Raw genomic sequence first — 14,956 nt, 5'->3', positions numbered from 1 at the left:
TTTTCTCTAACGCAGCTTCTTTTTTCAATCTTGATGCTGAGAGATCGATGAACGACTGTCGATGGATTGATTAGAACGCTACTCTCGTTGAACTTGTCGCGAAACTTTGGGGGCTGGAGGGGGGGGGGGGGAGGATTCTCGTTAAAGGGAAACTTTCCAGTTCTTGATAATCACGAGTTTTCTTCTTCTTGATATTTTTCATTTTTTCCTTTTCTTTCCATTTTTACGCTTCTATTTTGTTTTCTCTTCTTTCTTTCTTTTCTTTTTTGTTTTTCCTCTTCTCGTTTTCTTTTCTTTTCCGATTTTTCCTTTTCTTTCGCTTCTTTTTCTTTTCCTTTTTCTTCTTTATCTTTTTTTCCTTCTTTTTCTTCTTCTTCTTCTTCTTCTTTATCTTTTATTTTCTTTTTTTCCTTTATTATCTTTTTTTCCGTTTCGAGCTCGACGAACCTTGGAGGTTTAATCACTTCAACGAGGATCTCAAAGAACACCGGGGCTTTTGAGATTTTTCTATTGTTGTAAAGTTCTCTCTTGGTTTTTTTTTTTTTTTTTTTTTTTTTTTTTTTTCTAAGCTGCTAGTGGTCTTTTCTTCATTTCCGCGTGGACTTGCCATGCGAAAAATGATGTGGCAAAGCCGCAGGTGTTTTGCGTTTTTCTTTTACTTTTAGTTGCTTTATTCATTGATTTTAAACATATACAGCCATTTTTGTATTCTTCATTAATATTTTTCTTATTATTATTATTATTATTTATTTTTTCTGTTCGGCGGGAATGAGTGACGGACGCGATCTTGATGACTGACGACGCCATCGTAATCGACCGCATCATTGGATGAACTCATTGGAGGCTGCATTTACTTTCGATTTGTGTCTTGATTTCATTCACTTGCGTCTCTATCGTATTCTTAAATTCTGAAATTTAAAAAAATTTTGTTAATTTTTTTTTTAAAGATAAATAAAAATTTTAACTTAAATTTAAATTGAAAACTTTAAACTACCAAAAAAGAAAGGAAAAGAGAGAAATAGTAAAATATAACAATTTTAACGATACCAATTTACATTTCTTTTTACGAAACAAAAAAAATGTATAGCAATAAAATTTGAAAAATTAGCCAAATTTTATTCGGTAAAATGGGAAAGGATTTTTTTTTTTGCAATTTTTTTTTCCAATAAATGGAAAATTGGAATCGTTAAAATTCTTTGCTGTTTTATTTTTTTTAAAAACATTATTATTTTTTTGTAATTGTAGAACTTTTGGAAAATTTAGGTTTCGTTTAATTATTATTATTATTTTTTTTTTCGAAAGTTTATTTAGGGAAACATTTTAGTTATTAAATTGTAGAAAACCTCATAAAAAAATGGAGAAGAAAATATCGAAACTTACTGGTAAATTCATCTTCGTCTTCCGCTTCCGCTTCAGCCGCCAATTCCTCAGGCGTCTTCTTCTTGCGCATTAGCGGGTTAGGTTCTTCCTGTTGAATTTCTTGGACCTCTTCTTTCTTTTTTATGTTATACTGTAACACAGAAACATTGAAACTTCAGTCAAATTATTCCGATAATAATAATTAATTCATTATTAGTAATAATTCAAATTAATTACAATTAAAATTTAATTGATATTTAGTATTTTTTTAATCTAAAAGAATTTCTACAATTATTTTCAAAATCCGGAATATTATAAATTGATAAAAAATATTTATAATTGAATAATGTGATTAGTAAAAAAAATATTATAATTTTATTTTAAAGTTTTTTAAATTAAATTTCGTATGGCAAAGAAGGGCATTTTAGAATTTTTCTTCTTCTTCTATTTTTTTTGTGTTCTCTTTCTTTCAAAAGATCAAAATTAATATTAAGGTCATTTTATCTGCATATATATAGTACACTCAACGTGAATTAAATTGGATTTTACATTCTGCCGGCTAGCACAAAACCAATGCCCGTGACTAGTTTACCTAACAATGCTGTAATATTCATAAGAATGCAAATGCGTTAGGGCGTAAAAAAATTACGGTGCAAAGCGTGAAAGAGACACATATTCTTTTTATGATCAGTCCGAAAAGACTTTAACGTTCTCAGAAGATTAAAAAAAGAAAAAAAACGAGAGAGAAAATTAATTCTTCATGAAGTACACACACATACACATACACAAAAGTTATAATTTTTTTATTACACTTTTTTACGTTTATAGTTTTGATGAGAAATTGTTATTTCCTATGAAGTTTTCCTTCCACATTTTTCCTCTTGTTCCGTGATTGTTTCTAGTTTTTCGTATTAAAAACAAAAAAAAAGTTTTGCTTCCACATGTTAAAAATTTGTACGTAAAGGTCGAAAGTTTTCGCAATTATTTTTCAATTTTTTACTTCTTTTTTTAATAACCATTTTTTATTTATTTATTTTTATATATTTATATTTTTATATTTTTATATTTAGAAGTAGTAAATTTTTTATTTTTAGTATTAAAATATTAATATCTCTTTTTTAAAGAAGGGAATGGAGAAAAAAGTCAAATTCTCTTCAAAAGAATTTTCAATTCTGAATATCTCTTTTAAATATTATAATTATTATTTATATATTAATTACGATATATATATGCGATGTTATATTTTGAAAAGAATTTGACTTTTTTGTCAAAGAGTGTAATTAAAATACGAGTACTCAAAGGGAATACGATAATAGATGGGAATTATATGATGGATTTTAATAGATATTTGGCAAAATTTCAAAGAAAGAAAAAAACTGAATATACGTGAGTGTAATCGACGTATAATCTGGCACTGAAAGCATTTTGAATGCACATCTGTTAACAGAAAGAAAAAGAGAGCGAGAGAGAAAGAGAGAAGTTTCTGCAACGCGACGAAAAGAGGGTAATCCGATATTTATGCAAACTCAGTCATGAATGTATTTTATATCTAACTTTTCCATATTATACATCTTACAATAAACAATTCGCCGAAAAAAACTCTTATTACGTGCACTTTTTAGAAAATATTTCATATAGAAATGTGAAAATAATTTATTATTTTTACTGTGAAAATTAATTTTATAATTAGTTGTTTTTTCTACTTTTACAGCAATTTTAATATTCTTACTAATTTAACTATTTTATTGTTTTTAAAATTTTTTACTTATTTTACTGTTTTTACTTTACTGATTATCCGATTTTTACTATTCTATTGTTTTTATTATTTTTACTTACTATTTCTACTGATTCTACTATTTCTACTGCTTTTACTGGTTTTACTAATTTTACTATTTTTACTAATACTATTTTTACTATTTTACTGTTTTTACTATTTTACTGTTTTTACTAATTTTACTATTTTTACTGTTTTCACTAATTTTACTATTTTTACTGATTGTCCTATTTTAACTATTTTACTATTTTTACTGATTGTCCAATTTTAACTATTTTACTATTTTTACTGATTTTTCTATTTTTACTTATTTTTCTACATTTACTGATTTTCTTATTTTTACTATTTTACTGGTTTTACTATTTTTACTAATTTCACTATTTTTACTGATTATCCTATTTTTAATATTTTACTGTTTTTTTTACTAATTTTACTATTTTTACTGATTTTCCTATTTTTACTAATTTTTCTATATTTACTGATTTTCCTATTTTTCCTATTTTACTGTTTTTTCTAATTTTACTATTTTTAATAAATTTCCTATTTTTACTATTTTACTGTTTTTACTAATTTTACTGATTGTCCTATTTTTATTATTTTACTGTTTTACCCTAATTTTACTATTTTTACTGATTTTCCTATTTCTACTATTTTAATGTTTTTACTAAATTTATTATTTTTACTGATTGTCCTATTTTTATTAATTTTACTATTTTTAATCATTTTCCTATTTTTACTATTCTACTGTTTTATTATTTTTACTTACTATTTCTACTGATTTTACTGCTTTTAGTAATTTTACTGTCTTTACTAATTTTACAATTATTATTGATCTTTAATTTTAATATTACCTAGTTTAAAAAATATTTCATTGTTTCCTAATTAGTAATTAATAAATTGCATTAGTGGTAATATTTATTAAAGTTTAGCAAAAATCAATATTTTTTTAGTAGTCATCATTTTTTCACTAAAGTTTTAGTGAAAAATAACTAAATATTAGAAAAAATTCTTATTTTTTTATTTATAAAAAAAAAAATAAAAAAGTTAATAAATAAATTAATAAGAAAATTAATAACAAAATTAATTACTAAATTAATAGAAAATTATAAACAAAAAGTTAAAAAATACGTAATTGAGAATATTTTCAAAAATTAAATTCCGAAAGAGTATTCTCCACTCTTTCGGAATTTAATTTTAATTTTTGAAAATATTCTCAATTACGTAAAATCGCATAATTGAAATGATTGTATTCGAAATACATTGAAATTACATTAATTTCATAGAAGAAAATTTAACGGATTATTGATGGGAATTTCGTTTCGATTGATGCGTTGAATCAGTTTCACTGATCGATTTGTAAACGTGATTTATTAAATGGCATGGAATAATACGATTAGGATTGGTATTCACCGACTGAATATCAATTACATATTCAGTTGTTTGATCAATAACCTGGAAAAATTGTTTTGTTTCGCAAATATAAAAAACATCTCAATAACAATGTTATAACAAAAACGTTATATCGGCGAGCAACAAATTGAAAACATCGGGTAAAAAAAAATAAATTTTACAAAATATCATATATTTTCTTTTCTTTTTTTTTTATTCTAAAATTAAAAACCGAAATTGATTAATTATTAAATAACAATGTGTTCATGAAAGGCAATAAATATAAGCATTTTTCGCATAAATTTAATAGAGAGGGAAATTTTATTAACATTTTCCATAATTTAATTATCACTATTATATAAATTCATGGAGAATTCGAATTGGAATTGTAGAAACAAATTTATTAATTTATTTCATTGGAAAATTGTGATTTAAAAATAAATTCTTGTTTTCAATTTAATCAAATTGTTCGGTACATTTTGTAATTACTAATTTCCCTTTTTCTCTGCGGTCATTTATACTTAACGGACGAAAATAATTTTAGTTTCCAATTTAAATTATATTTACAAACGCTTTTTTATTTTATTATCTTGTTTTCCTATTTCATTATTTTCTCTTTATTTATTTCTTTATTTTCGCATTTCTTTGTTTTTTTAAATTCTAATTTTTGTACCTTTTTTGTTTTCTTTGTTTTCTGCTTTTTTATCGTCTTATATTCATATTTCCTTTATTTTCTTATTTTTTATTTTCGTGTTTCTTTATTGTCGTATTTCTTTGTTTTCTTATTTTTTTATTTATTTATTTTTTCATTTTCAACGAAATAGAAAATACTTGTTATTGATATTTGAATTATGAAATCAATTATTGAAATTAATAATATATTAAATTTAACATGTATTGAGAATTGGGTTTATTGGCATTTCCAAAGGATAACAATATTGTAATGACCGATAGTTAAATTCTACACTGCAGCTGCTCATTTATTAGTGCCAATGTCCTTAAACCTTTCATGGCTCACGTAACAAATGGTGACTTTAATAAACTTGAAATCTCCCATTATCTTGTCAATTGACTAGAAATCCTATCTTAGGGAGATTGTTAGGACAACCATTAGTCAAAATAATCTCCCATTGTTTGCTCCAATTTTGTACTAAATCCAAACCGTCACATACATTGAAAATAACATTTTTTTTTACAACTGTCATTCTTTGAACAATTTTAGAAATTAATAATTTATAAATTTATAATTAATTAAAATATATCATTAAAATATTATATATTTTAATTAGATATAAATAAGGAATTTAGTTTCGAAAAAGATTAACAAAAGAATAATAACAATTCTTTTGTTAATTTTTAATTTTCTAAAGTTCTTTATTCAGGAAAGTGGAAATTTTTTTTAAATAAAATATTCGCTCAGGCGGCATTATAAAATTCAATTTATACTATAAATAGCAAATCTTAATTTCGCAGCTAGCCTTTACCTTCACCTTTGTATTTTATCTGTTCATATCACCCTCAAGTCTTTCCTCTCTTCAAAGAAACTACTTGACCTTAATGCACTTAAGGTTATTTTCGTATAGCTACACATTTCGCCCTACCCACTTTATGACACCCTCTAAAAATATGGACACTTAAAATTACTTAAAATTCCCCCTAATTTCTATAGTGTCATTTTTCAAACACAAAAATTCACTTTTTTCATCACTTTATTATCAAATTCATTTTTTTTAAATTTATTAAAGTTTTTAAAATTTTTTCTAAGGAAAATATAGAAAAACTGTGAATTTATTTTAATCTCGATTTCAATTTAACTGCAAATGAAATTTAGTTAATTTTTAATTTAATTGAATATTACGGAAAGGAAAAAATGACTATAATCTGACTAATTAATTATCAAAATTTAATTACATCATGAATTCAATTAATTTTCCGCCTGAAATTGTGTAATGAATTTAATTAATTTGATAATATCATAATTAATCAAATATAATACGGACAAATTCCATTATTAATGCGAGTAAATTTGATCGATTAATGTAATTTTGCGAATTTTGGATTGATTATGAATTGAAATAATCTAAATATTATATAATGATATTGAAGTATTGAAGAAATTAAAGATTGGAATGAAAATGACTTGAAAGGGTGTAATGTTTCATTAAGGGTTAGATGTATAGTTAGAAGGCACTGGAAACGAGGTCATAGCTTATGTGGTGTCAAATCTGATACTTGTTTGAACTGAGGGTACCGTTAATTACTGCATATCAAATTACACATTGCATGTTAAATACATGTATGCCGAAGGATAAATTTAATCCGTTTATATACATATATAATCAAAAAGTTTGATGTTCAAGACTATTGTATTTATGTTTCAAAATGTTTGCAATTAGAATATATGTTTTTAGGTGTAATTTTAAATAATGTTTAAAATCGTAATTTTATATTATAATTAAAGTTAAACAGGGCTCGAACTAGGTCCGTAAATTTCGTAAAGGTCTGTAAATTTGCTTAAAGTCCGTAAAAGTCATTTTTTTTTTTAAAAAAGGTCCGTAAAGTCCGCAATTTGATAAAGAAAAGATGAAAAGTTCGTAAATTGTTCGATATAATTTGGAGAATTTTAGAGAAATTACAAATGAATGCAGAAATTCAATTATTTTCAAAAGTAATCAAATTCTTCGCAAAAATTCAATTATGTTCAGAAATTTTTTAAAATTCTTGTCAAAATTTAAATTATTATTAGAAATAACAAAATTATACTCCGAAATTAAATTATTTTCAAAAATTTTAATAAAATTCTGGGCAAAATTTCAATTATTTACAAAAATTTCCCTGAATTCAATGATTTTCAATATCTACTATTTGAATAAAATTTTCCAAAAGAATTCAATTATTTAAAAAACTTTTAATAAAATTCTACGTAAACATTGAATTATTTTTATAAAATAATAAAAATTTCACAGGAATTCAATTATTTACAAATTTTTTATAAATTTCTTCGTAATCATTCAATTATTTTCATAAACAATATAATTTTTCAAGGGATTAAATTATTTTCGTAAATAATAAAATTCTCTTTGGGAATTCAATTATTTGCATAAATTGCAGAATTTTAATTATTTGCAATACAATTTTCAAAGAATTACTCGAAAACTGTAATTATATTTAATAATTTTATTAAAATATTAAAATTAGTCAAAAGAATTTAATTATTTAAAAATTTATTAATAAAATTCTTTACGAGAATTTAATTTTTAGAAACATGCAATTATTCAATAAATTGTTTTTTTGTGTTTAAATAAATGAATTCTAGTTGAATTTTCTAATGAAAATTATGATTTAAAAATGAATGTCAGTTAAAATTGTAGATAATAATTAAATATTAAAAGCAATGTAGCATAAATTTTAAGAAATAATTGAATTTTGAAAAGGTTTCAAATTAAAATTTTTTAAAATCTGAATTTTTCATATTTTTAACTAACAATTCTGTGAAATTAATTTTTTTGGAGAAAGTTTAATTGAGGATTTCTTCTCAAAATTAATTGAAATTTTTATTTTCTAATATATATTTAATATTAAAGAATTTACGAATTAATTGAAATTTTTTAAAATTAAATTCTAAACAAATGAATTTGAACATTCTCAAAGAAATTTTTCAAAAATTATTAAAAATAATGGATTTATCGAAGAATTTTAGTTAAAAACACAAAAAAAAAATTTAATTTTGGAAAAGTTACAAATTATTGTAGAAATTCACAGGAATTCAATTACTTATCAATTTTTTTTATTAATTTCTTCGCACCAATTCAATTATGTTTTAAATTTTTTAATGAATTTTCTCAAAAGAATTCAAATATATATTCAGAAAATTGAAAAAAATATTTCTGAGAAATTTAATTATTTCGAAAAATTTAAATAAAATTCTTTTAAAAATTCTATTAGGTATTTAAAAACATTTTGAAAAAATTCTTTACAAGATTTTGTTAATAAAATTTTCCTATACAATTCAATTATTTTCAGTACAACTTTTACAATTTTACAATTTTACAATTTTTTTTTTTTTTTATTTTTTTATTTTTATTTTTTTTTACAATTTTTACAATTTTTTTTTTTTATAGCTAGTAATTCAATTATTTTCACAAGTATATTTTTTTATGGAAATACAATTATTTAAAAAAATGTGAATAAAATTCTTCGCTAGAAATCAATTATTTTCATAAACAATAAAAGTTCTCTCGAGAATTCAATTATTACAAAAAATTTTGATAATATGCTTTATAAATTTGAAAAATTATAATAAAATTGGTTGTAGAATAAAATTATTTTCATAAAATATAACATTCTTCCTAGGAATACAATTATAGTCAAAAATGTTTGTAAAAATCGTCGAAACAATTCAATTAATTTCGTAAAAGATAAAATTCTTCGAAGCAATTTAATTATTTAAGAAATTTTAATAAAATTCTTCCCAAGAATTCTATTCTTTTCAAAAATAAAATTTTCCACAGGAATTCAATTATTTAAAAAAAATTTAATAAAATTCTTCATCAGATTTCAATTTTTTAATGAAATTTCTCGATGAAATTTAATTATTTTCAAAAAGTTTTAAAAAATTCTGAGAAATTCCATTATTTAAAAAAATTTTTTAAAAATTCTTTACAAGAAATTAATTATTTTCATAATTAATAATATTTTTCACCGCAATTCAATTATTTTCACAAATAAAATTCTTCAAAGGAATTCAATTCTTGAAAAATTTTTTTAATAAAATTCGTTGCAAGAATTCAATTATTTTCATAAATTACAAGACGTATAGCAGAATTTCAATTATTTTTTAAAAAATTTTTTTTGCAAGAATTCAATTATTTTCATAAATTACAAGACGTATAGCAGAATTTCAATTATTTTTTAAAAAATTTTTTGAATAAAATGATATAGAAAATTGCATTTATTCTTAAATTTTTTTTTTTAAATTCGCCAAAAATTTTTATGCAATTTTTCATAAAAATTTAATTTTAAGAGACATTCAATTATTCAATAAATTATTTATTTTTGTATTTAAATAATTGAATTCTAGTAGAATTTTCCAATAGAAATTTATTTAAAAATTAATTTCAGTTAAAATTTTATATTATAATTGAATATTAAAAGCAATGTAGCGTAAATTTTTGGAAATAATTATTGAATTTTTAAAATTAATCTTTTTGAAAAGGTTTAATTGAATTTTTTTTTATATTATTTGAAGTTTTTATTTTCTAATATATATTTAATTGAAGAATTAACGAATAATTGAAGTTTCGTAAAATTGAATATTGTAAACCAAATGGATTTGAAAATACCTTTTTTACTCTTTGAAGTAAAAGTTATTCACTGATTTCAAAAGAAAAAAAAATTGAACAAAAACTCAAAAAAATGTAATTACAAAAAAAACAACTTTCAAAGTATACATAATTCCCTTTTTGATAGCTAGTAATTTTTAATTACTTTTGTATCTATTCACGAATTGATATAAAGCTAGCGATGTTTCAATAAAGAACAAAAGCACACACAGGATAATTACATTTTTCCTCGAAATGTTCACATTTCATATTAAGCTTTTTGACTGTAAACACTTTTTTTTATTTTTTTAAATGAAAATATACGTTTTCTCCCAGTGTATAGAGACAGCCAGGTTTTCTTAGCCTACTTGTAAAGATACACAACATACATATATATATTTTAACTAACGTGTCACAGTTTTTAATTAAAATTTTTGCTCTGTTTAACATCAATGCAATTTATTTAATGAGTTTAATGTGATTCATTAAATTTTCCACACTATGTATGAACAGAAATTGAAAATTGCATTTGAATGCAATAAGCGACTTTGGTGGGGATCTTTACTTATGCTGACCCAACTGCTTTTCACTGCATTGCGGATTTGGAGGAGCATTATAGATATATACATGCATATATATCTATATATAGAGAGAGAACGTGAAGTCGCAACTTAGTTAGATTTGGTGACATATCGAAAGTTTCATACGTTGAATTTAAAAGAGTTTTTTTTCATTCTTTGGGAAAAATAAGAAGAAAAATATAAGGAAAAATCTTTCTTAAAAACTTTTGTCTCAAAATGTGTACAACTTTCGATAAGTTTCTTCTTTTTTTCTCATTGAAGGTACTAAAAGAGTCCATTTGAGTAGATTTTCAGCAAAAAAAAAAGGAAAAGAGGGAAAAAGTTTGAAATTTGAGGAAAAGATTACGAAATTAAATACACAAGTCGAAGAAAAATGGTATTTAAAAAATTTCTCTAAATCTCAATTTAAATCAGTAAAATTTTACAATTTTACTGATTTAAATTGAGATTTGAAAAATTTTTAAAGTTATAATTAATTAGATTTCAATTAAATTTACACTATATCTACAAAAATTGGGTAAACGCTACTTTCTCAATGCTGTAAAGAATTTTTCATTTTCTAATTAATTAACACTTTTTCCCTTTAAACCACTAAATTGAAATTTTCCATTCCATCTTGGAATTTTTGAAAAATTAATATAAATTAGAATAAACAGATTATGTAGAATAAATATATAAATTAGAATAAACCGATTGAGTAGAATAAATATATAAATTAGAATAATTAGAATAATGAACAGAATTAATTAGACGTTTCACTCGCGATAAAAGTCAACTTTTGATGTTAAATAAATAAACAAAATTTGAAGGAAGAGAATTTCTTGAGAGAAAAGAAAAATTTACTCGTTTATAAGCGAAACGTTTAATTAAATCTGTGTACAGAGAATATTATTATTGAATTACAGTATGGCCTTTGTAAGTTGAGAATTATTATTAAATTTATTCTATAGCTATAAACTCTTGAGTGTATTCACGCGATGGTTGGTGAGCGTCTTAAAAGGAGTCAGCCTGACTCTATTAGGAAGTCGCCATATTGAATGCAGGGACTCCCTACTAGAGTCAATTTGACCCCAGTTAAGTTCAGTCTTCCCTCTTGATTCTTCTTTTTTCTTCTTTTTTCATTCTTCAATTTGACGAGAAATGCATTTTCCTTATAGATATTAATTCTACTTACCTTTTCTCATTGCAATTATTTTCTATTAATATTTTTTTAATTATTAATTTAATTAGGTAATTTCATTAAATTAATTGAATCAATTAAATTCATTACAGTATTTATGAACTATTTGCAATGAATTTTCTTATTTTTAAGCATAATTATTAACTATAATAATTAACTATATTATTCTCCGTATTCTTTTATTCATTCTGTCCGCAGTTTGTAGTTAGCTTCTGTGTATGCTTTTGTTTTTTTTTTCTTTGAAAAATACTGTTTGTTAAATCGAAAATATGCAGGTATTTTTTCATGATTTATAATAAAATACTATTACAAATTAGAAAATTTAAAAAAAATTATGATTAACAAATAAAAAATATACCTATTTTGTTTGTTATATGCTTTTTTCTATAACAAAATTCGTTTGACTGATTGCCATAAATTGTTATGCAAATTATTCAAATTTTTATTTATAAAAAATTCTAGAAAATTGTTAATTGTTATAAAAAATTTTGTATTAAGAAGTAGGAAATATACCAATTTTATGCATAATTTTTATTTCTCAATAACAATATTGTTTACAAACTCATTTTTTTGCTCTTGGGAAGAAAAGCATTAGATATTTCCTTTTTCTTAATATTTTTGTAGAAAATTCTCAATTTTCATAAGGAAATAATTTGCATCAGTTCTATTTCTTAATTTCAATTTCCTTAATAAAATTCAAAATTTTTTAAAAATAAAGAAAAAAAATTATTATAAATTATATTTGTCAGTTGAAAAATTTAATTGAAAATGAAACTGAAAATTTTTGAACTTTTAGAAAATAAAAGAAAAAAATATATGGGAAAAAATGTTCTGTTAAGTTTATTTACGAATAACTTTAATTGTAAAATTATTCGAAAACAATAATTTCTTTTTTAAATATTTTAAATATTTAATTATTATTACCTTTCCATAGAAATTATGATTTTTAAAAGTTTTAAATGCAAACCTTTTTGAAATTAATCAATTTTAAAAATATTGTTTTATAACATAAAGTTGTCTTCATGTTTTATAATAATTAAAGAGGATCAAGTGTTAAAGTTATTATTTTATATTATAAGTATATTTTTACTATAACTTCTTAAAAATTATTTTCATATTCAATTATTATCTAAAATTTTAACTAAAATTCATTTTCAAATCAATTTTTATTATAAAATTCTACGAGAATTCAATTTAGTTAAATAGAAAAGTAAATTATTTATTGAATGATTTGTTTCTTAAAATTTAATTCTAAAAAAGAATTTTAATAACAAATTTTTAAATAATTGAATTCTTTTGACGAATTTTAATAAAATTTTTTAGAGTAGTTACATTTTTTAAGGAATTCGATTAAAATTGTATATTAAAAATAATGGAAATTCTGCGATGAATTTTTTTTTATTATATGTGAAAATAATTGAATTATTGAGAAGAAACTTATAAATTTGTAAATATTTGAATTCCTGTGAAATTTTTATTATTTTTGAAAATAATTAAATGTTTCCGTACAATTTTATTAAAATTGTTTTTAAATAATTGAATTCTTTTGGTTAATTTTATTTAAATACTAGATATTGAAAATCATTGAAATGAGGAAAATTTGAATTAAAAATTTTTACGTTTTATTATTTTTAAAATTGCTAATTTTTTTTTTTAAGTGAGTGAGAAGTCAGCCGCGTGCGAATTGTTGATAGTTAGAAATTATTATTGTAGTTGTTTATTAATTATTCATATAATTAATAATACCTAGTTTTTAATTTAAATCAATTTTTCTTTTTTTTTCGAGCATTTCTTTTTCGTTTTCTCCCTTTCTGTTCTCTTTTTTTTTAGCCAAGAGATATTACTTTAGAATATCTATGAGAAATGAAAGACAGTACATGTGACAGTCACTTTTTTTTCTCTTTGAAACATTTTCAAATTTTTCCCCGACAGATGACAATATTTATTTTTGCCCCTCACTACATACGAAAATTTCAAACAAAGAATATATAAATAATAATATATTTATATAAAGAGAGGAAAAAATATTTTTTTCGCGAAGAATATCTATCTCCCTTTTTAATTTTGTGAATAAGGTAAATTTTTTTCTTTTTCGTTTTCTCTTTTTTCTTTGTTTTTCGTTTTTACGAAATATAGTAGAAATTTTGTTTATTATTTTAATATTTTGAAACTCTACAGATAATGCAAGAAGATAATATAGGGTTTTCAGAAAATGGAAAAGAGAAAAAAATTTACCCATTTCATCATCAAATTTCGCAGCTTTTAGTATAAATCGAAAATTCAAAGCGTTTATACTCATTAACAATGCTCTTAGTATTTTAACAATACGGAACTCATTATCCGCTTTACAAAAGTATTAAATTGAAATCTCATACAGTGCTGCATTTAATATTCGCTCGACTGATATTAAAGACATGTTATATTATTAAAAAGGCCTTTTTTACCAATTAGTAGAAAATTTACATTATTTTTTAGTATACTTAAAAATAGAATTAAAGTTTTTGTTTACATAGTAAATTTCATTTATTTATATTTATTTCTTTATACATTTATTACATTTATAATGTTTGTAAATTTTTGAACGTTCAAATTAATAATTTTTGTTTTGATATTTTGCTTGAATTTAATTCTATGTATTAGAGAAAATTTTTCTTCTTAGTTTGAAAAAAATTAGTTAAAATTAATTAAGAAAATAGTTTTGAAAAAGAAATTTTTAAATGTTTAAAAATATTTAAACAGAAACAAATTTTGTATTCATTTGTAGGTTCGAAACTTTAGAAAAATCCCATTTTTATTTTTTTACTTAATAGATATAAAAAATATTCAAAATTAATTTTCACGCATTGAGAAGAAATTTCTATTGTAATTAATAAAGTAATTATTGTAATTCTCTACTATTTCGGAGTATTAGAAAATTTTTCACAAAATATCTAGTTTTAAAGGAGAAAAAAAAATGTTTATAGTTGCTCTCCTTAGTCTATAGACGAAAATTTTCATCTATTCTACAATGACAGTCATGAAGCGTGAATTTTCCAAATGACTTCCTCCCTCGCCTTTGAAAGTTTGTCATATTTTTATTTATACATGCTATAAGAAAGCTCAAAGGGAAATTCGTTAAATTTGTAAATTTTTAATATCAGCAGGTGTGTCTTTTATTCGTGATAAACGACTTTTTTTTCTACATGAGAAGAGAGTGTGTGTAAATGAGAAAAGGGATTTCAAGTCAAATGAAAGATGTCTGTAAGCGCAAAAGATGAGAATGAAAATTGCAAAATTTAAATCTCGAAAACATTTTAATATATTAAATTTTTTTTCTGTATTTATATTTTTACATCGAGAGAATATATTTGCA

At 22.1% G+C, this 14,956-nt stretch overlaps 1 protein-coding gene across 8 annotated transcripts in view; it reads right to left on the bottom strand.

The window, feature by feature from the left end:
- Positions 1–365: 365 nt before the first annotated feature.
- LOC122509526 (complexin) overlaps positions 366–14,956 on the bottom strand; it is a 577,926-nt gene continuing 563,335 nt past the window's right edge. For all 8 annotated transcript variants that reach the window (XM_043623695.1, XM_043623685.1, XM_043623675.1 and 5 more), the window contains 2 exons: positions 1,381–1,510; positions 366–908 (listed from right to left, as the gene is read on the bottom strand). In XM_043623695.1, coding sequence (XP_043479630.1) covers positions 835–908; positions 1,381–1,510 — 204 coding nt within the window. In that variant the 3' untranslated portion in view covers positions 366–834. The remainder of the gene's footprint in view (positions 909–1,380; positions 1,511–14,956) is intronic.

This window comes from Leptopilina heterotoma, unplaced genomic scaffold (assembly GCF_015476425.1).
Source record: "Leptopilina heterotoma isolate Lh14 unplaced genomic scaffold, ASM1547642v1 Lhet_116, whole genome shotgun sequence".
NCBI classification, from domain to species: Eukaryota; Metazoa; Arthropoda; class Insecta; order Hymenoptera; family Figitidae; genus Leptopilina; species Leptopilina heterotoma.
Note: the sequence above shows the minus strand (reverse complement) of the source record. Positions and strands in the feature narration are given on the sequence as shown.